General features: G+C 40.2%; 1 protein-coding gene across 1 annotated transcript in view; it reads right to left on the reverse strand.

Annotated features, from left to right (window-relative positions):
* The window catches only part of adgra1b (adhesion G protein-coupled receptor A1b), a 165,805-nt gene that overhangs the window by 5,550 nt on the left and 139,530 nt on the right, over window positions 1-20,725 (reverse strand). Inside the window, exons 15-17 of the mRNA XM_030748152.1 lie at window positions 19,870-19,997; window positions 13,627-13,750; window positions 5,616-5,761 (exon numbers count right to left, since the gene is read on the reverse strand). Coding sequence (XP_030604012.1) covers window positions 5,616-5,761; window positions 13,627-13,750; window positions 19,870-19,997 — 398 coding nt within the window. The remainder of the gene's footprint in view (window positions 1-5,615; window positions 5,762-13,626; window positions 13,751-19,869; window positions 19,998-20,725) is intronic.

Genomic DNA, 20,725 nt, shown 5'->3' on the forward strand with positions numbered 1-20,725 from the left:
CGAATTTGATAAGCAGAGGAAAATGGGTGGAAGTTTTTCTTTTTTTGCCAACTTTTACACTTGTGGCATGAGACAATGGCTTTTAGGCACTGTCACACAATCGATAAACAAAGTGCACATCAAATAAGAGGAAGCCCCAACCCCCCACCCCATCAACAAACTAACAGAGGACAGGACAAAGTCTGCAAATTATTTTTTCCTCATATTTCAAGCTAAAAGAAGCACACACAGAGACTTCTCCAAAAATCACAACTCAACCTTTCTGTAGGTTGAGTTTTGTCCAACTCGCCTTGCTCTGAAATTTCACATAGTCTACTCTTTAGTTTATTAAACATCTACATGTACAGCATCATACAGCAGCAGGATCCATATGTACAGATATTTGTAACAGTTTTGTGCATTTGCTTTACAAGGCTGTTTGCAGCAAAGATATTTTTAGGCCTATGGATGTTTCCCAAGTACATATAAAACATAACCTTTAAAATATGACACTAAATATGGCAGGGAGCAAAGTAACAATTAAAAAACATTTTGGTACCATGAGTTGCATCAGTTGATAATTACACATGAATTTTCAATATTTAGACAATCATAAAAAAGTAAAATAGCCTGTGAGCAGCACAGACAACAGATTCAGTTTGTTGGTATTTGGGATATTAAGGGCCTATATCCTTTTAAATGTATAGCAAGTAATTTCTTTAGGTTATTTAATAACAAATAGCTCTTTTGAACTATATATGACCATTTAACATTTGTACATGACATTTTTATTATGTCTTTCCACCACTGCTCTCTCCTCCCTCATTTCAACCTCCTCCTCCTCCTCCTCACCTCAAGCCTCATCTTCTGATCTGAAATCAGGGCTCTAACACACAAAATCGTGAATAAGCATGCTTATTTATTTCCAATATTGCAGAACTTTTTGTCAGCAGATTAGGCATGCAATTCTCCCTTTTCCAGTCAGCTGACAATGAGCTAACATTATGCCTGCAAATGTTAGGCTTGAGTGTCCTAAAAATCACAGGTTTTCTCTGATAAACAGTTTGATTACACTCTCACATTGTTTGAGAGTTTATTTGCAAAGCATCTGAGTCCAGAAACATTAGATCCATAAAAGAAAGTTTCACTAATGCCAGCTAACAGCAGCTAACAGTGGCAAAAACACCAGCGCTTACTGACAGAAAAGTTCAGGATATCCTCAACAGCTCACCTCAGTATAACTGTCAATCGCACAGTAATGAGTGTCACTGACTCAACTCAGACTCCTTTTACAAAGTTTTACCGCCTCCTTCAGAGTAAACAGACGTAGACCAACTGAGGTAAACAGTCGACTGACAGCCTACACCACATGTGTCAAACTCAAGGCCCGCGAGATAATTTCATATGGCTATGATTAATGGCCGGCCGGTAAATAGCACTCCCACCACATACTACAAATCCCACTATGCACTGCAACAGCTGCCGCCAGGTCAAGACCTGTGCACTAACTCGTTTCTGGCGTAGCAAATGACACATTGATCAGTGGTCAGCAGATAAAAACATTGGTCAGCACTTTTTACAGTGACATTTAAGCCAGCCTGAGCCCCAAAAATTGCCAAATGAAAAGTGTACTTTGAAAACATGTGGGAGGCAAAGGACCTGTTCGCTGACATCGAAGGTAATCCCTGTCTCTTTCCCCCGCACAACTTGTGGGACAATTGCGGGAGAAGATGCAGACGGAGACCTGCACAGGTGAGCTGACAGTGCATCACTGTGTCACACACCAGGAAACGCTGCGCAGCAAAGTCCTGAAGACAAAACGCATCATAAACGCCGTAACACAGATGGTGAACTTTATAAGGTGCAAAGGTTTAAATCACCGGGAGTTCTTCAGGGAAATAGCTACTGAATTTGGTGTCATGCCTTATCACACAGCTGTGATGAGCTGCCTGAGAAAATCTCTCAGTTCATGGAAAGTAAGAAAGAAATGGAATAAGAGAGAAAACTAAATAGCTTGTTGTTTTATTGTTTCTGGACTTTTTTTTTTCCCGAAATCCCATCAGTAAAGAAATTTTCATCAGCTTGAAATGTTCTCATTTTCCCTTATGTTATTTTTGAAGAAAAATATATATTTTTTTAATGCACTGAGGAAAAATTTGCTGTATTATGGCCATAAAATTCATGTTGCTGATTAAAATATTTTCAGTTTTAGACTGTTCAATAAAGATTAATTCTGTTTGGCCCATGATTTATACTGTGTTTTCAATTTTGGCCCATTCTGTGATTGAGTTTGACACACCTGGCCTACACTCACTACAGATGAATGGCGGCCAGAGTTTGTTTGACAGCAGCCACCGTAGATAGGATTATGCACTTGAACTGAGAGAGCTAAGAAAACAGAATTCATGCAATCTGCTGACAGCTAGTGGTGATATTTTACACACGCACCTTTAAACACACTGCAGTATCGCATATGCTGCTTAGGCCTATCTTATATGTCCATTTAAATTACTCTAAAGAGATTGAAATGAGTTTAATAATGCATTAAAAATATATAATTTCATATTTCTCCCTTCTTTCCTTTAAAATGTATTATTTTATATTTGCATGACTGTACTTGTGATGTGAATTTTTGGAGGTATTAATAAAAAAGAGAAATGCGATTGATGACAGTTATCAGATGTTGGAGATTCTATACTGGAAGGGATCTTCTGTTAAACTGAAACGCCGCTTTAGAGAAAAGATCAGCAGTCATCACCCCAGATCACGGTCAATTAATAGCATAAATAGAGGCGTTTAAGGTGTGTGGTCCAACATGGTGTGGCAGCTTTTTGACAGGGGTCAGTGTAATGGTCGGCTGGATATGCCATCAGATGCTGTCAAGAGTGGAAGGATGGGAAAAGAGGTAGATGAGGAGGAATAGGTGGGTTGTTGGTAGGGGAGAGAAATTGATTTGTCTCCAGCTGCTAAGTCTCATTGCATGAGCCTGTCTGACGGGGAGCATTACAGTCAATCACTGTGGATCAACTTGACTGCTGTGCCGCACAATCCCTCCGCCTGCCCCCAGACAAATTATCTCATTCACAAGCAGTGCATGATGGGAGAGCCTCGAGAACATTCCATATTAAACCCCCCCATTCACGCAGGTGTCTGAGGATTTGCTTTTCAAGGAAAGTGCTGCTTATAGGTTGAGGGGATCCTTATCTAGTGGCATCTGTATCCCCAGACTTTCAGTTACTCTTCAGGAATATATTATTGAGAGATTCAAATTTTAATAATGTCAGACATATGAATCTGCCCCTTTCTAAATTAGTTTCAGGTGGTATGGGCAATAAATGCCCATGTGAGTGCTGTATTTTTCACAATAATCCTTTTAAACCACCCCACAGACAGCAATTCTAAAAGCAGGCAAGGTGTTCCAGTAGAGTTCATATCCAGTGCAGCTCCACATGTTCAAATCATTTTCCACTTTGGGGTCATCTGCTGTATCTTCTTTAAATATTCCAAAAAGTTCAAGAAAATTCACTCAACTTAAATTTCCCCACAGGCTTTAAAAAAATGACAGATTAAATGACAAACATACATTTGTTATGGTCTGCCCTCTGTTTGCCTCTCTGTTGCTGCTCTGAAAACTTCCTCTAACAGGATTTCTCATTGAAGCTTCAGCAGCTCTGCTGCACATTTGCAACGTGCTGAAGAGCTCACACAGCACCTTCTCACCGCAGAGGAAGAGTGCCGCATGGGTCCAAAAGCTGATCCTCTTAAATGTGCCAAATGTTAGGCGTAAGCAATAAAGTAATAAAATAGAGAATGATCTGATGTGTGTGTGTGTCTAAGTGACTAGGAATTAAATAGGTTAAAAGGCTAAATACATTTAGATTCTTGATAAAGCTCCTGGCTCAGCAGCCTCCTGGGTGACTGTGGTAATTAGTAACAGCACTGGGGGTGATGCTGTGGTAAAGGGCTTTAGTCAATTACTTCTCGGTCCATCCTTCTCCTCCTTACGCTCATCTTCGCTCCCTACTACTTACTAAACCTTTTAGTGTAGAAGGAAGTCTGAAACAGAATAACCAAAAGTTTTACCACTTGCACAGTTCAATTATATGATACACTTTGTTCTTCCTAATCAATGCATAGCTATATGGAAAAAGGAAAAAATATGATGCTTCAGGTTGTTTTGACATTCTTATTGATGAACACCTAATGCAAGTTTGTAAAGATGTTGATTTAATTAGATTTTAAATAAAATCTTAACACTATTTTAACAAGAGGTTCTCTGATGCTATCAAATTGTCAGTGTTGTCAGATCTCAGTCCTTCTTATGCCTACCATTTGAAGCTTTAAGGTAATTTTTGTATTACCTTAAAGCTGCAGGCAGAAATTAAGAAAAAAAAAGGTTTTCATACTCAGTCCCCCAAACTAAGCATGAGGCATATGGTCTATATGAAAGTGAAGTGCACATACCTTACACATATATGCGCAAGAGAATGGCTAAGTAATCTGACACACTCATATTTCTAAAATGTGTAATATTTTGAAAATGTAAGAAAATGTGAAGTCACTTACTGCTACTGTTCCTCTAACACTACCACAAAAAAGATAAGCTCCACTGAGAAAATTAATATCCATTCCATAATATCCATTTAATATCCAAACTTAAACTTCTGACTGTCAGGCAGTCCTTTCTAACAGCAAACTGAAGCCAAGTCTGAAGTCACATCCATCTATGTTCTCTTTAAACCACCAGACTTCTCACTCAAAAGGGAAAGTGCCGGTCTACCACTGCCTCCATCTGTTAGTCCGTTTATGTTACGGTGCGACTTTGTTGTTCTAACAACTGTGAAAAAGAATGTGCTAAATCCTCAAAGTCACACAATAATGGAACCGAATGGGCTGTGCTTTTCTAGTCTTACTGAGCAGTCAGAGAGCTTTAGACTACAAAGCCACATTTAACCACACATTCATACAGCGCTTTACTCTATATACTTTAAGCCCTTTATCAAACTTACATCCAAGGCCAGTTTAGAATCACCATTTAACCTAAAAGGCATGTCCTTGGCCTGAGCGAGGAAACTGGAGCACCTGGAGGAACCCCAAATAGGCACAGGGAAAAACATGCAACCTCCACACAGTAAGACGAGTAGATTCAAACCAGAAATGTTCTTGCTATGAAGTGACAGTGCCAACCACTGTATGATGTGCAACACCCAAACTGACAAATAGATGACACAGTATGAGTCCTAGGGGTCTAGGGCGGGACCCTTACTTACAGCAAAGTACATTAATCATTGTTGTATTTGTACTTTTACTAATCTGAATGCTTCTTTCATCACTGCTTACAGGAAAAAAAAAGAAACCTTGGAATAAAAGTGTGAATGTATAAAGCTACAATATAAAGCATATCTCAGTCTCAGTCAAGTTGTGTACATATAAAAAAAAAATGAAATAAGAAAGCAAATAACTGTGCAGTGAACCAGTCCTTGGCCTCTAAACAGACGTGCAGCAGCAATCAAAAAAAGAGCGTGGAAAAATACCATTCACACACATACAAACACATATGCGCACACAAGTGTTCATGAACTTTTTGTTGAGCAGCAGTCTGGGTTGGGAAGGGTTGTGAGGACATCTGTGCTTACCTCAACAGGGGCTGTTTAGGGCGCGGAGGCGGGTTGCTGTCTTGACTCTGCGGAGGCTTCTTGGTCACCTGTTTATAAATGTTCCTCGCTGTCACCCCGAGCCACAGCATGGTCGACAAAGACGAGTAGTGCAGCACGACCCCGACCTGAGATGGGGTGACGGAGGGTGCATCAAGTTACTTCTTTGACTTTGCTGAACTTTTGCTTATACATAATACTGTAGAGCGTCTCTATGAAAAATGTCAGACTTCATTATATTCCTGTAACTCAAAGAAGAAAAGTGTTCAGAATGAGCTGCCACTCCTCTTGAAAAAAAATATATCATCAATGTCACTCCAAGGGTGTCTCCATAGATGTTTTCCTTAAAGACCTGGCTGCTTTGTGTTATCCTTTGCTAAAAGACAATAGTACAAGAATGGAAAGACAGGTTCAAAAAGTGCTATTGAATCATCAAGGTTGTCTAGGATGAGAGCAGTATAGTGAGGTTATACTGGTGGATACTGAGCAGCTCCTTATCAGTTGAGTTAGAGGACACGAGGTGTGCACTGTGAATAACAAACCTGAATATAAATGATAGTCACGTTGACAACTATCAGCATGTGATTGTTTTTTCTAAATGCACTGTACACATATCTCCGTTCCTCTTCGTTTTAATATTCATGAATTATGTTTGAATGGGGGAACTAATCTAACTTTGTTTAAAGGCTCTGCCGGCTTACAGACAGAGAGATGACGGATGGAAAAAAAAGAGAGTGAAAGGAAAATGGACAGAGAAAATTAAAATGCACTGAGTCTTTTCTCCACCCAGTCATGATATACTGGCAACCTGAGATACCCAATCAAATGGCTTCTCTCCAGCACCAAAGGCCTAGGGACTCGAGCTACCACAGTCCAGACGCTAATTGGAAGTGTCCTTGTGCTGGTTATAGAGAGCAGAGAGTGGGTGGTAAGTCAATCACAGCTTCAGAGTCCACACACTTCAGAGCTTCATTAGTGCCAAGAAGAGACAGAAGAGAAGTGTGTTTTTAAATATGGTTTCAATGGGGGAGGAGGGGGTTCTCACATTAACAGTACGGTAAAGATCGGAGCACGACCTGCGATTGTAATTGGCTGATTAACGTCCTGAATATTGGTTTCCTGTTTCAGCTGCCTGATCAATCAAACAGCAACAAAGCTTTAATGCAGAATGCCACATCAGCTGAGACAAGTCAGCAACAATACAGCAACATAGCTGTTGTTGCTCATTTGGCAGTTTTTTCCAATAAATCTCACACAAGCTGCAGTGGACCCGTACTGTGTGTGCTACAAAACCCTACGCTAACATTTTCTTGATACTAATGGACAAAAATCATAGTTGTAAAAAAAAGTAGGCATAACTGTTAGTAGCTGTTTCTATTTGTGACAGCACATATTTGTTATTGAGACTGTGAAAGGTGCATAATTTATATCGGTACATACTTGAATGACCTGACACCTAAACACAGCAATATTTCGATATTTGATGTTTCACTATTCAGTGCTGGTGTGTGCTTTCACCTGATGTGCCATTGTTAGCACAGAATCTGGGTAAATACAAAATTTCAGTCAATAATCGGATCAGTGAGCAGCAGCACAATGATCACACAGTTAACAAAACAGAAGCTGGAAGCAGCCCAGGATGCCTGATCAATGTGTCCCCATTAAAACAGTCACAGCTTCTGTCTCAGCAAAGTCCCTCTTTTATCTCTTATGGAGATGTCAGTGAGACACACATGAAACAAGCACACCAGAAAAAAGTGGCTTGGTTTTTGATTTGATTTCTCTATACATGTGAGGTCAGAAAAAAAAAAGAATGGAGGGGAGCATCTTGGCAAGACACTAGCATTTTTTCCCCTCCAGTATCAGTGCAACAGTGCAAGCCAGGATTCTACGTGCTCCTAAACATGCACTGTCATGTTAGATGGGTAGCTGGCTAGCTTCAATAGGCTTTCAGGTAAATGGCCCTTCATGATCGCTTGTGTAAAATAACAGCAGATGGACAAGAAACAGATGAAGAAAAGACAGAGGTGTCAGACAAGGATTCAGCAGGAACAGAAACACAATGTGAATTTCATGTGAAATGAATGAGGAATTAGTACAAAAAGCTTGCTGCGCCCTTCTAACTAAATGTAACTTAAGTTATGGAAGAAATTATTTTATAATTGTTGTTGTTTTAATTCCTATTCTTATTCCCACTATTAGTGTCTCATTTAAAAAAAGCAAGTTTTCTTTTTTAATCTCATAAAACATGAAATTGATCAGAGGTATTTTAAACCACATTAATGGTTAATAGAATCATTTATCATAAATCATTTCAGATTTGTACTGCAAGTTTATCACTTATTTCCAAGCGATCTCAAACTTATGAGCAGAACTGTATGTAATCCATATCGCATTTACATTTCTTACACCCACTTTTGTATTAGATGATTGTAAATGCAACAACCCCCCCCCCCCCCCCCCCCCCATCGTTTTAAAGCCACTGTTGTAAAATATATGAATGAAAATAAGGAAAAACACAATAATTAGGATACTGTAAGTGCAGAAAAGCACGAGTGCTCTTTATACATTCTGACTGGAAGCACAATAATCAGCATCATAATATTTTCTGTGAACCTAGCTCTTGACATTTAAAGTCAGAATAAACACTATCATAGTTTTGGAGGGAAAAGAAATGTGAAAAGTAAGTAATTGAGAATTTTCAATTAACTCTATCCTACACCTGCTTGTATTTCAGCTAACACTGTCAGATGAACTGTTTTAAAACATTTCACATATACTAACAGTCCCATTTTCAAAACTCCCTTTAAGGTGTTTTTTTTTTCTCTTTTATCTCATATTCATTATATTGTTCCCAAACTGTTTTTGGTGCATAGGTCCACTCTAAGCCGTTTCCATATGGAGAAATGAACTCAGGAAAACTTAAACTGCACCCAATGGAAGTACAAAGCAAAATCACTGTAATACTGTAATGCCTTCTCTCTCTCTTTTACCAGCTTTTGCCATCACAACTAATTTCACAGTGCAGCGCTAATTAGGGAAATCCTCTGTATGGCATCTTTAAGCTGACAGTTGGATGTAACCTCAGATCTAGGTCATCCTTAGCCAAGTTCTTTTCTAAATTAATAGGTTATTTAACGCTGGTCACACTTACTGAACAATCATCTGCAAAGTGTAATCCAAATTTTGATGGTCTGAGGTGAGATGAGGTAAGTCGAGTGGGAACAGCGATATACTGTATGTTGTTCTCCTGCTTAGCCCGGGCAAGCAGAAAATGTAGCGTGACAGCTGGGGTGTTGCTCAAATCAATGATAAAGCGAGCCTTGTTTGAAGAAAAGATAGAAATTGAGATTACAGATGACTTTGACTTTGAGGCTGTAAAGACACTGGATGCTGCATAGCGACAGTGCCACAGTGGGTGGAGTAGTGGTGCACGACTGAAGACCGGCATGCAGATAGAGAACAGGCGGATGAGTATGGGATGCAGGTGTAGAAGGAAAAGGAGGAGGGGTGAGGGCTGGGTGGGGAGTGCATGCTTGAAGTCTTGTGAGAGCTGCCAAATCTAGATTCAGAGCTCCTTGAAGTTGCTTCTTTTGGAGGGAGAGCATGTACTTATTTGTCCCCCTGGGAGGGGAAAGGGGGGTAAGTGTGTGCGTAGAGAAGGCTGGTGGGGTGATTGGGGGAGTGTAGAGAATTTAGCAGGCAATGCATGTATCTGTGTGTGAGTCTGACTGTGTGTATGCATCATAAAATCACACATCTCCTCAAGCATTCCTGTAATTATCCCAAGTTGTGTCTGGTGGGGCCTGCCTCAATCCCATTGGGAATGAAGACAATCTGGGCTCCTTCCCAAATCTGCCAAGAGTGATTTTGCTAGCAGTGATTTGGTAAAGGAGGAGCATCAAAAAGTATTCAAAGGCCCCAGGACAAAGTTGAATAAATGAATGAAAGGTAAGTAAGTTTAAAAACCAGTGGCAAGGTCAGTTAAATTACACAGCTGCACCAGAAAACCCTGCAGGGATATTGCTGGACACATTTCATAATGTTTAGGTATCTATCTGCTTGTTTACAATGTTAAAAGCATATAGAAAATAGTTCATACTCATTTTAGATGATGTTTTATGGAGGTGGCACAGAATTACATGCATCTGCCTCTTCTTAACTTAAGACAGATCAGTTTGGTTTGAACATCATTCATTCCTCTCTGCTCTCAAGCTTGTTGTGAATGCTGACAGGACACCTATATACTCAATGATGCTCAGACTGAAAGTCTTCCAATCCAGAGAGCTGCAGCTTTTAAACAGCATGCGGTGCGAATGGCGCAAAAACTAAAGCTAACAATCGTGTTTCTGTGAGGACCACTGTGTTCTTCGGTTAAGAGTCGCCGTTATTCTTACATTGCCACAAAGATCTCCTGCAAAAGCTATGTTGGTTCATCCCTCAAATTTAAAACCACTGTTAATCAGAGTGGTGCATTTCTCAAGACTCTATTTACCCCTTCAGGTAAACTCTGAACTTGATCTAAATTGCACCTTATTCATAAAATAAATGAAAGCGGATTTAAATTTTTCATCCCACTGGCTGTTTAAATTTTTAATATCAAGATTTTCAAATGAAAATGCTGCTAATGTGCTGTCCGGCGTCTAAGACTGAATATCCACTTTATCTAATCAAATATGATCTGATATGCTTAACTAGACAAAAGCACTCTTAAAGTGAGTATAGCAAAGTCATTAATGTGATATTAAAAGGCGGGGAGCAGGTGAGCAGAGGTAAGTTGCCATTTCTGACAAATACCAGCCATTTCATGTCAGTTACCATCGTAGGGGAAGACTTGACGGCTGTGACACAAGTGGTGGCTTTTTTAAGACATGCCTGTCACCGAGCCTCCTGCTAGACAACTCGAGAAAAGCTGGCTATATTTCAGCAGAGGTGGAGTTGTTACACTATGGAATAGGGGGCCACCTAAAGTGCTTGTGACAGCAGAAGAAGGAGTTGGGTCCCAAATGTGGGATAGCATACAAAAGAATGGAGCAAAGGAGGCCAACTGATCCAAACAAGCAGTGACTGAAGACAGTATAAACTGTGAGTGAGAAGTAGGAAAGAGGTGTACATCAATCTCTCTGTGGCTACATACAGTAAATGCCCCCTGCTGAGGTGAGCTGACAGTAGAGGATGCTCTGCTCCAGCTGATGTTTCATGCTCACTACCGAGGTAGGTCAAGCTATCAATCAAATTGATAGGAAATCCACGGGGGCCATATGGTATTCTAACTATGTGAAACGGTTAAAGAAGAGACCTGTTGTTTTTCATCCTTTCATTCTTTCTGACAGTGTCAACTATCACAAACATCAGAGACACAGTTCAATAACAATACAGCAATTATGCCAAGAACCTCTTTGATTTTTCCAGCTTCTTTACCAAGTGACACATGTAGACGTTTTAATTTAATATGGGAGTCTTTAAAAGTTAGAGAGGCAAGGTTGAGACATGAGTAGAGGCGGGATAATGGATATTTTGGACATAAGATGTTGAATAAGGAACTGGAAGGAAGGGGGAAAAGCAGAAGACCACAGAGAAGGTTCATGGATGTAGTGAAGGAGGATGTGCAGAGGGTTGTTGTGACAGAAGAGGATGCTAGGACAGGGTGAGATGGGAGCAGATGATCCACTGTGTGGACCCCTAAAGGGACCGGCTGAAAGAAGAGGATGATGTAAAGAGGAGATCAGGAGAGAGGTACAACAGTGAGAGTCTACAGCCACCTGTAAAACATGGTGGAAGCTCTGTCATGGTTTCAGGTTGCATTTCTGCTAGTGGTGTTGGAGATCTTGTTAAAACTGATGGACTCATGAACACAGAAAAGCACAGCCAGATTTTGATCCACTATGTAATACCATTTAGAAAGTGTCTGATTTTATTTTTCAGCATGACAATGATCCCAAACACACTACCAATGCAGTAAAAGCATACCTGGATAGAAAAGCACACAGTGGAACACTATCAGTCACTGATTGGCCTCCCCAGAGTCCAGACTGCAACATTACTGAAGCAGTGTGAGATCATCCTGAGAACAGAACAAAAGGTAGCAACATCCAAAGAAGAGCTTTGAATGTCCTTCAAGAAGCCTGGAGAACTATTCCTGAAGACTACTTAAAGAAATTACAAGAAAGCTGCCTCACAGAGTTCAGACTGTGTTGAAGAATAAAGGTGGTCACACCAAATATGGATTTTCAAGCTTGTTAGAATTTCACAAATGCTGTTTTTGTCTCATATACTGTATTTCCATTTATGTTTGCATGTTTCAAAAAATCACTGCACCTATTTCCCTTTTTTTCTAGCAAAATATAAAGAAATGAGGGGTGGCTCAATTGTATTAACTTTATATTTACAGCATATAATAAGTATTTATGTGCTGATTATTTCCTGATAAGAAAGTTATACTGCCTAATTATTTCAAATTAAGTTAATCACTGTAGTCTTTAGGTCACATCCTCTTGGAACCATGAAAATCTGTTATTTAGATGTTGAGACATTTCACAGGACAAGTTAGGTGTCTTAATTTATTATGTTATCAAATAATTAATTGTACATGTGGTTGCTTGGGTACAAAGCCCATCACATCATCTCAAGGCTTAAGACCCAAATCACAAACTGCTTCGTTTTTGCTGTGATTTTATTCTGAAAGTTCTACTGGTAATGTTTTTTTTTTGTTTGTTTGTTTGTTTGTTTTGGGTTTTTTTTTTTTTTTCATTCTGTCTTCCATTTACAAACTGTGTCATAACCAGAGCACACTCTTACTAAGTTCAAGTGGAATACCAAAGTTTAGAAAGAGTGTTATTTAAAACTGTATGCAAGTACTTCAATATAAAAACGCAGTCACTGCGAACCAGCTCCTGTTTCCCTAACAGCAGCTTGACTCAGGGATTGTTGTGATGGTCTTCAGAGTCATTCAACTGCCTCACCACTGAGTCTATGGTCTAACTAACCATACTGGAGTGCAGAATGATTTATCTAAAACTATGCAAACCTCATCAAGGGTGCAGAGCATAAAAAGAGCTGCCATCATCAGCTGCAGTCCAAGACGAGAGACTCGCAGAAGACACAGCTGAATGACATTGAGGACCTCCAAAACAGTAACCTTGCCAGCCTGTAGGAAGGGACATGCAAGAGCCTAGCTCATAAGCAGTGAGTCAGCGCTAAAGAACGAGTTAGCAGAATTTATCCAGGGACCATAAACATCATAGTCACTCATTCAATACTTCTTGATACACAGTAACCCACAAGCTTGGCTGAAAAAATTAGATACACCCACATTTGTGCACATGGTATAAAACAAACGGAGAAAAACAAACTGAACAATAAACTATCATCCAAAATTACTGTCTTGTCAAAGACAGGAGCACAACATAACACATAACTTTTTCATCAAGGAAAGACTATTAAAAATGTAAAGGTCCTGACGCTTATCTCATGTGTACAAGCATGCACATGCAGTCATTTAAAAACACTTTAAAGCTGGTTTTGCAGATGTTTACGAAGACAGAGATGCAATCAACAGTCATGTCGTATCTCAAGTATACAGACAGGGCATCATTAATGAAAAGGGGGTATGGTAAATGCAACATTCAAATTTTCAAAGAAAAACACGTTTGTGCAAAATTCTATTGACCAGAAAATCTTTTATCTGCTAACACATCCACAGTATTTGTACCACCATGCCCACCACTAAGCCTAAGTAAAAAAAAGAAGACACAGACAGACAATAGAGAGACTTTTATGATGGGAAAGCCTGAATCATCAGAGCTCACTGGGCCACCACTTTACTAAGAGTGACCAGACCATACATGCAGCTGAAGCATGAAAGGCGCACAAAGCGGGGTTATTGTACATCCACATACTGCACAAGCCTGGTTGCTGACACCTGAATAGACATTCACAATCAATTTTTGGAAAAGCTTTGAGAGTGGGATGAATAAAAATGCAATGCACTTACTGCTTGACAGATGATGGGGTATTTGATTCGATTGATGCCACCAGCAAACACAGCGAAGGTCAGCGCTGTGTGGAAACAGAAGTTGAGGAGCATATGCCATCCTTTCCGACTGATGCGGATTGCGCTGTTAAAGAAAGAAAAAAAAAAAAAAATTCAAGAAATAAAAAATTAGTTGGTAAATGCCACACTGTTTTGGTGCATATTTCCCATGAGTTACTTTCAGTATTATTTAAAAATGTCTGAATCGGCTATCGTTATCATTTGCCTTGCATCTACCATATAGATATATATGATATATATAGATATATATAGTTGCAGAAGAACCCAGTAATGCTGCCCACAGAGACCGAGTAGCGTAAACAAGCTTTATATACTTCGCCGGCAATACACCTGGTGAGTAATAGATATTTACATTTTTCCTAAAAGTGATGTCTTTTTAATCAACATAAACCTATTACCTGGAACACTGCGAGCTATTTGTATTTCTGTGCCTGACTGAAGACAGGTCCACATTTGGACAGGTGAGCCCATTTTTTCCAGCGACTCAAAGAACTTAAACTGGGAAGCACCAGCACAGGCAGATTAACTGTGGCTTAACTTCATTCATTCTGAAAGAGTAATGGTAATGCAATAAAAGACTGCATAACATCACAGGAGATTTGCCTAAAAACCTACCTTGGGACACTAAACATCAATCTGGGAACACATTAGCTAGTGTGCTGACTTAGCCTGCAACAGTCTATATTACGGGGCCTTGCAGTATCAAGGAAGTCACTGTTTACAAATGCAAATATATTTTAAAAAGCTAATAAAAAAATGTGCTTGCAAGAGATTCATTGCAAGACTGTTTAACTACAGTACATGTAGCCAAAGCCTCCTGAAACACGCTGAGCATGACTGATTGAACATGGACTACAAGCGGATTACAAATGAAATCCAGAAATCTTCAAGTAGCAAAAATCTTGCCACTTGCCTATATATTCTGCATATTCATATGCAGATATGTTGATAAAGATCACCACAACACAACCCCCAAAATAATATCGTTTTAGTCAAACATTTGTATTATGAAAAACAAGAACATTACTGTCTTATTATATATTTTTTTGTTTGTTTGTATTTACTATATAACACTGTTTTTAAAAGCAAGAAGAACTGAAAAAAAAAATTCTAAATACTTTTTTAGTCTATTTAGTATTCGATGTTTTCACTGGAGGCTGAAACACAGAAAAGCCATTCAACTAACTTTTAAGTTAATTCCGACTGAACTTTGAGAAGAATGCTATTTACAGGAATGCTGTTTGAAGTCTTGTGACAATAAAAAGAAAGTGAATAAAAAATGGCCCCTTCAAAAAAAGAAAGAGATCCCTACATGTACAAAGTGAAAGACACAATACTGTGTCATCAAAAGAAGATACGACTTTAATTTAATTCCCTGCTACAAAATGCATAATGCTTATTTTAGAATGATGGACCTCAGGCAGAGGGCTATTTGCAGATTCTTTTTGCAAGAACTCAATGTACGTCCTTCCCACACAGCTTTTTCCACCACCTTCACACATACAGTAGATGCAGCATATGCACACAAATAGGAATCACTGAGCTGGTGTGATGATTAAATAAAAAAGAGGTTGCTTCCAGTTGGTTTGGCCAATTGAAGTTCTTACACTTTACATCTATGCACTCTATCCACTTTGTGAAATATAGTAGCAGCCCCAAGCATGGCAGTTATGGTAACCCAAACCATTGGTTTTCACCCATCTGTTAGAAAATAAGCTGAATAGGTCAGAAAATACCAACATATTTGTTGGACTGTGTTAATTACCAGGCCATCTATTCTTTTAATTACTTTCCTGCATCAGCTCCAACCTCTTCATCCTTACAGCCACTGTCACCGTGTAAAATTATATAACCCCGTGCTAGAAATCTCCACTCCCCAAAATGGAGGTGCGGAGTGCCAGCTGCACGTGAGCCAACTGTAGATGAAGCAGTGGCTCAGCAGTGAGCCGTGAGGTGTTTCTGGGGCTGGGCTTCACTGCTCTGCGCGAGGGGAGGAAGAATTAAAGCTACTGTTGTCGACGCCTCTCCTGCGGTCCAGGTACTGAACTCCTTCCAGCAAAGAGGCCATAAATCAGGCCGGCTTCAGGCCTCCCTTGAAGGAGGTTTTCATAGGCTCTGCTCTGGGCTTTCACTGGGTCAAGTACATTAACCTGGCAACCCTCCACATCCCCATCTCCCAGAGTGTAGGGGGAATAAAACTGTCCTTACTTTGCATCTGCTCTCTCACCCTCTATCCACTCCTTAGCCAAATGTAAGGGACAATAAAGCTCCGGACAGTGTAATATGACACATTACACAATGAGTAGTTTCAGCCAAGTCCTTTCACTGGTGGCAGACACATTCCAAATATGCTGCTGAAGCCTCATAAACTATAGGCTGTAGCACTGTTACACAGTTAGATGGAATTGGTCTCATGAAAATGCATGTTAATTATGATGGAGAAAAAGGGGGCAACAAGGCAAAAGCATTGGAATATATGGCTGAAATAAATGTAACATAAGAAAATAATAAAATTTGTGTTGACTGCAATGAACTGTGGTCCACCATATTAACCATCCATCCATCCATCCATCCATTTTCAGGGGCTGGAGCCTATCCACCATATTATAACAGACAAATCATACAAATAACATAAAATATAACATGGGTGTGAGTAAACGGGTGTCCATTTACACATCAAGCACACTTGGAGTAACAATGGCATTCATTTGAACTAATGCCCCTGACAAATGTGAGTCCAGCATTTGTGGTCCTAACTTGGTGTCCAATGACTTCAGAAAATGTGCAGATTTGTATTTGCTAAGTGCTCTGCTATATTCACTAGTGAGTTTCATCACTGTGCTGCAGTCGGTTTGGAGCTTTCTCACTGCTGGCTCCAGCTGAAAACAACACTAATGAGATCCATGAGGCTTGAGCTGCAAGTTTGAGGTCTGCGGTGAAATCGCAGCGTGCACATGCGAGCATTCTGAGAAAAAGCACAGCATTCACGCTGGAATCAGTTGAGACGCACAAGGACCGATCTTGAAAGGAAGATTAGCCAAATTCAAATCAGGTATGGCTCCTGATTATGCTCAATGGAGACCCATCATCTATCCTCCTAAACGATGCTTTCGAGATTGCATTTGCAAATGAAATCTCTTTTTGAAATCCACACAGACTCTTTACCAAAGCCTGCTCAAATATGATAAGACTACAAGCAGACTAGCGGAACTGAAAGCAGAAAGCTTTTGGGTCAAAAAAGTCTCAATACAAATGCACATTATGCAAATTCATATGCAGATATCTGTTTATAGAGATAAAATGGGTGGTTACTGTATAAACTGGAAATTACTGAAGTGTTCCTCTGACTCTAACAGCATGATATCAGTGTTTTCTCATTTTCACTGAGTCATGACTGTAAACACTTTTGACACAAATTTTATCAATTGGGCTCAAAGGATTTCGGGTTCAAAGACACGATACCCACCACTATGTTCTTCCTTGGCTCATACATCATACATCACATGCACCCTTAATCACAGATTCTGTCTAACTATCTTACTGGCAGAGAAAGAACCAAAAGCACACAGTGTATTCATATATTTATGCATGTGTGTACGTGTTAGCAAGCTGAAGTGAGAATGTGACAGATTCAACATGCACGCTGCACACGGTGCCTTTGGACAGCCTCTATTCTATTCTGCCCATTTAACACAGTCCCAACGCTTCACAGCTTGGATACTGTCAGTCAGCTGGAGTGATACTACACAACTAAAGTGTTACTAAACAGAGATGTGTTTTAGTACTAGGGAGAGCCTAGAGGGAGGTGTGGAGGAGGAGGAGGTGTTGGAGTTTGTTAATGTGAGCGCTGTTGAAAGAAAAGCCCTCTAACCCTCCCCTGTGTGTGACAGACACCACAAAAGCTCTGGCGTCATATCTTAAATATGGGCTTGTTCTCACTCTAGTTTGAACTGGAATTTATGTATTCTTTCTCCTAAAAGCACTTTGTGATGAATGAGTGTGTCTCCCTGGTTCTGTTCAGGTTTTTGGAGTGTCATAGTCATGTGTTACCCACGTAAACACAAGCTCTTTAAACTAAAACTTGCATGAATTTACTTGTATGCACCTACTGCTCGATTCTAATCATTCGCTGTCATTCTTATAGGTAGTTTGTATCAATTAATCAATTTTCTGCTGCGTGTCCATGTTATGAAGGGAGCAAAGTAAGCAGAGAGGCACATCTCACTGACTACCATCTCCAGCACTTCTGGGGGAATACCATGGCGTTCCCTGGCCAGCTGCAATGCATAATCTCTCCAGGGTTTCCTGGGTCTTCCCTGGAGTCTCCTCTTAGTTGGATATGCCTCTCGGGCACCTACTAGGTGTGGTGCCCAAGAGGCATCCCAGCAAGGTACCTGAACCACCTCAGCTCCTTTCGATGCAAAGGAAAAGCAGCTTCTCTCTGACCTTCTCCTGAAAGACTCGGTTTCTTGAGCTATCGCCAAGGGTGAGCCCAGGAATTGGTTCATCAAGGTTTCTGCCTTTGACTGTTAGTCTGTCTCAGACTGCTGCGACCCCTCCTGTGGGTGGTGGTCCTACAGCTGGTTGGACCTATGCAGCCTAATCTGGCTGAGCTCAGCTGGGCCCTATGGGCCAAGTCCTCTCCCAGGCCTGGCTCCAGGGTGGGGCCACAGCATCCATTCTCCAGATGATGTTGATGTGTGCCAAGATGTTGTCTTCATGGGACTATTTTGAATTCCACTTAGTCTGAGCCATCAGCCAGGACCAAATTCTTTTGGGAAACCCTACGCTGGGCAAGCTGACCCTGACAACATAGTTACCAGGATTACTCGGACACACAGACCCATCCACTCTGGTAAAGTAAGTTAAATAAAAATGTTAATGATTAGGCGATGCCTCTCATAAATTCTTATGCTCATTTTTGATCACTGGTGAAGTGATGGAGAACCTAAACTCAGCCCAGTGGTGTATCACCAGCAGTATATCGGTAGATAAATATGCAGCTGAAATGTTTAAAATCAAGACACAGATTTAAAAATCCACTGCTAATGCAGTGATATGAATATACCATAAATCACACAAGGTGGCATATTTAAATTTAATTCTTTTTTTTTTTTTTTTTTTTTTTTTAAAAACACCTGTCTCTAATTTTTAGGTACTTTATTTTGTGGAAAAACTACAAAATGCACACTGGTGTTTGGGAATCTTTTTCATTTCACTTGAATCTACAACATCTCAGTCTCCTGCCTCTATGGCAATTTTCAATTTTTCCTTCAAACATCAATACTGCAGTGCTAGACGACAGAAAGTGATGCTGCTGTTTGGAGCCCCAGATGCTGTCATCACTGTCTGACTGCAGAAGGACCCACCCTGTCTCCATCCCAGGTGTCACAGATGGATGTAAACTGCAAGAGCCGAACAGTTTAATAAATTCTGCAATTCAGTCAGAGTAAGGACAGACACCTCCTCCCAAAAAAAAAATCTGCGTGAAAATATATCAGCTAACTGTGTTATAAAACAATATTTCTTGAAAATGTGACATTTGAGAGATTTCTTAGTTCCTTTATATGGAAATAGATGGAAAGCTATTACAATAATACCACATTAATGCCAAGGATGTGATAAAATGAGTGATGCTCTACAAGAACAACAGATGATGAATTGCTGTGCTGAAACAATATGCCAGTCAGGCTCCCTCGTGCTTTAATAACAGCATTCACAGCGGATGAACCTAAGAAGAGCAGACAGATGCCACCGTACGTCTGTAGATTGTCCATTTTTTGCCCTCATCTCCATATGGAATAAAAAGACCAGGGGTGGCAAAAGTACTCCTTAGAAATCCATTAGATGCATCTATCTCTGCTGTGGTTCTCTAAAACACACACACATACACACATTTGTGTATGTTTTATATCCTCTTAGTCAGACATGCTGCAGTGCTTTATGCCAGCCTAAAGCATGTGACTCACACCGCAGTCAGCCCAGGATCTGTGACAGAAGAGTCAAAAACAACCATGAAGGTAAAAGGGTGGGAAATAAAGAGATTACATAAGCGTCTGCCTGAATGTCCAGATGCAGAAGTGAAATTAATGGCTGCAATTTTAAATTAAAGCAAGACACGCAGAAGAGGATTAAAGCCCAAATGCATGCATAAATAAAATCAAGGTGGAGATTTCTTCATACCTGTGGTGCACTATGTACGTGATGATGGAGGCGAAGAGGCAGAGCAACATGACCGCCGTGCAGGCATACACGACCGGGTGCAAAAACTCCCCAGGGTATGGGGGGAAAGACAGCACCTTCTTCAGATCCTGAGGCAGGAAAAAAAAAAAAAAAGAGAGAGAAAAAATGGGGATCAGACAGAAGTCATCATAAATACAGTATCAAAAAAAAAATATCAAGAACAAGAGCTAGGCCTGCACAGTCACATCATGATGAGCTCTCTATATGCATAAGCATAGTATGCTGTGCTGACGAGATATGCAGCTAAAATATAAATGAACGTCAAGGAAATGTCTCTGAGTTAGAACGCGGTCCAAATCAGCATAAAAGAGTAACAACCCTGTCGAGGGAACATTCTTCTTCCTGCATTTACATTTTGCATTTCAGGCATTTAGCTGTCACTTAGCAGGAGCAACTGAATGCAACAATAGCATAAGCTTCCCAGTCTACCAACACAAAGACCCAAACAAAAATGGATAGGAGCCAGGCAAACAGAAAAAAACAAAACAAAGTTGAGTCATTTTTTGTGTCTCTAAAAGACATAATGCCATCAAACATTCATTAAGCCCTTATCAACATCACAGTCGATTTGCTTGAAAATTTATTTACATACGTTTACAATCTGCAAGACAAACTCCTTCAGCTCCTGCAGCACACTTGGTGACAGCCTCAGTTTAAAATTCACAGACTTCAGACAAATTTTTTAATGCTTCAGTTTATCACTGTATCTGAACGGTTTGGATGTGTTGCGTGCAGATAAAAGAGGCTGCTTTAAAGTCGGTACATTCGACTCTCGTGTGCCGGACTGCCCTCGCTC

This window comes from Archocentrus centrarchus, chromosome 15 (assembly GCF_007364275.1).
Source record: "Archocentrus centrarchus isolate MPI-CPG fArcCen1 chromosome 15, fArcCen1, whole genome shotgun sequence".
NCBI lineage: Eukaryota > Metazoa > Chordata > Actinopteri > Cichliformes > Cichlidae > Archocentrus > Archocentrus centrarchus.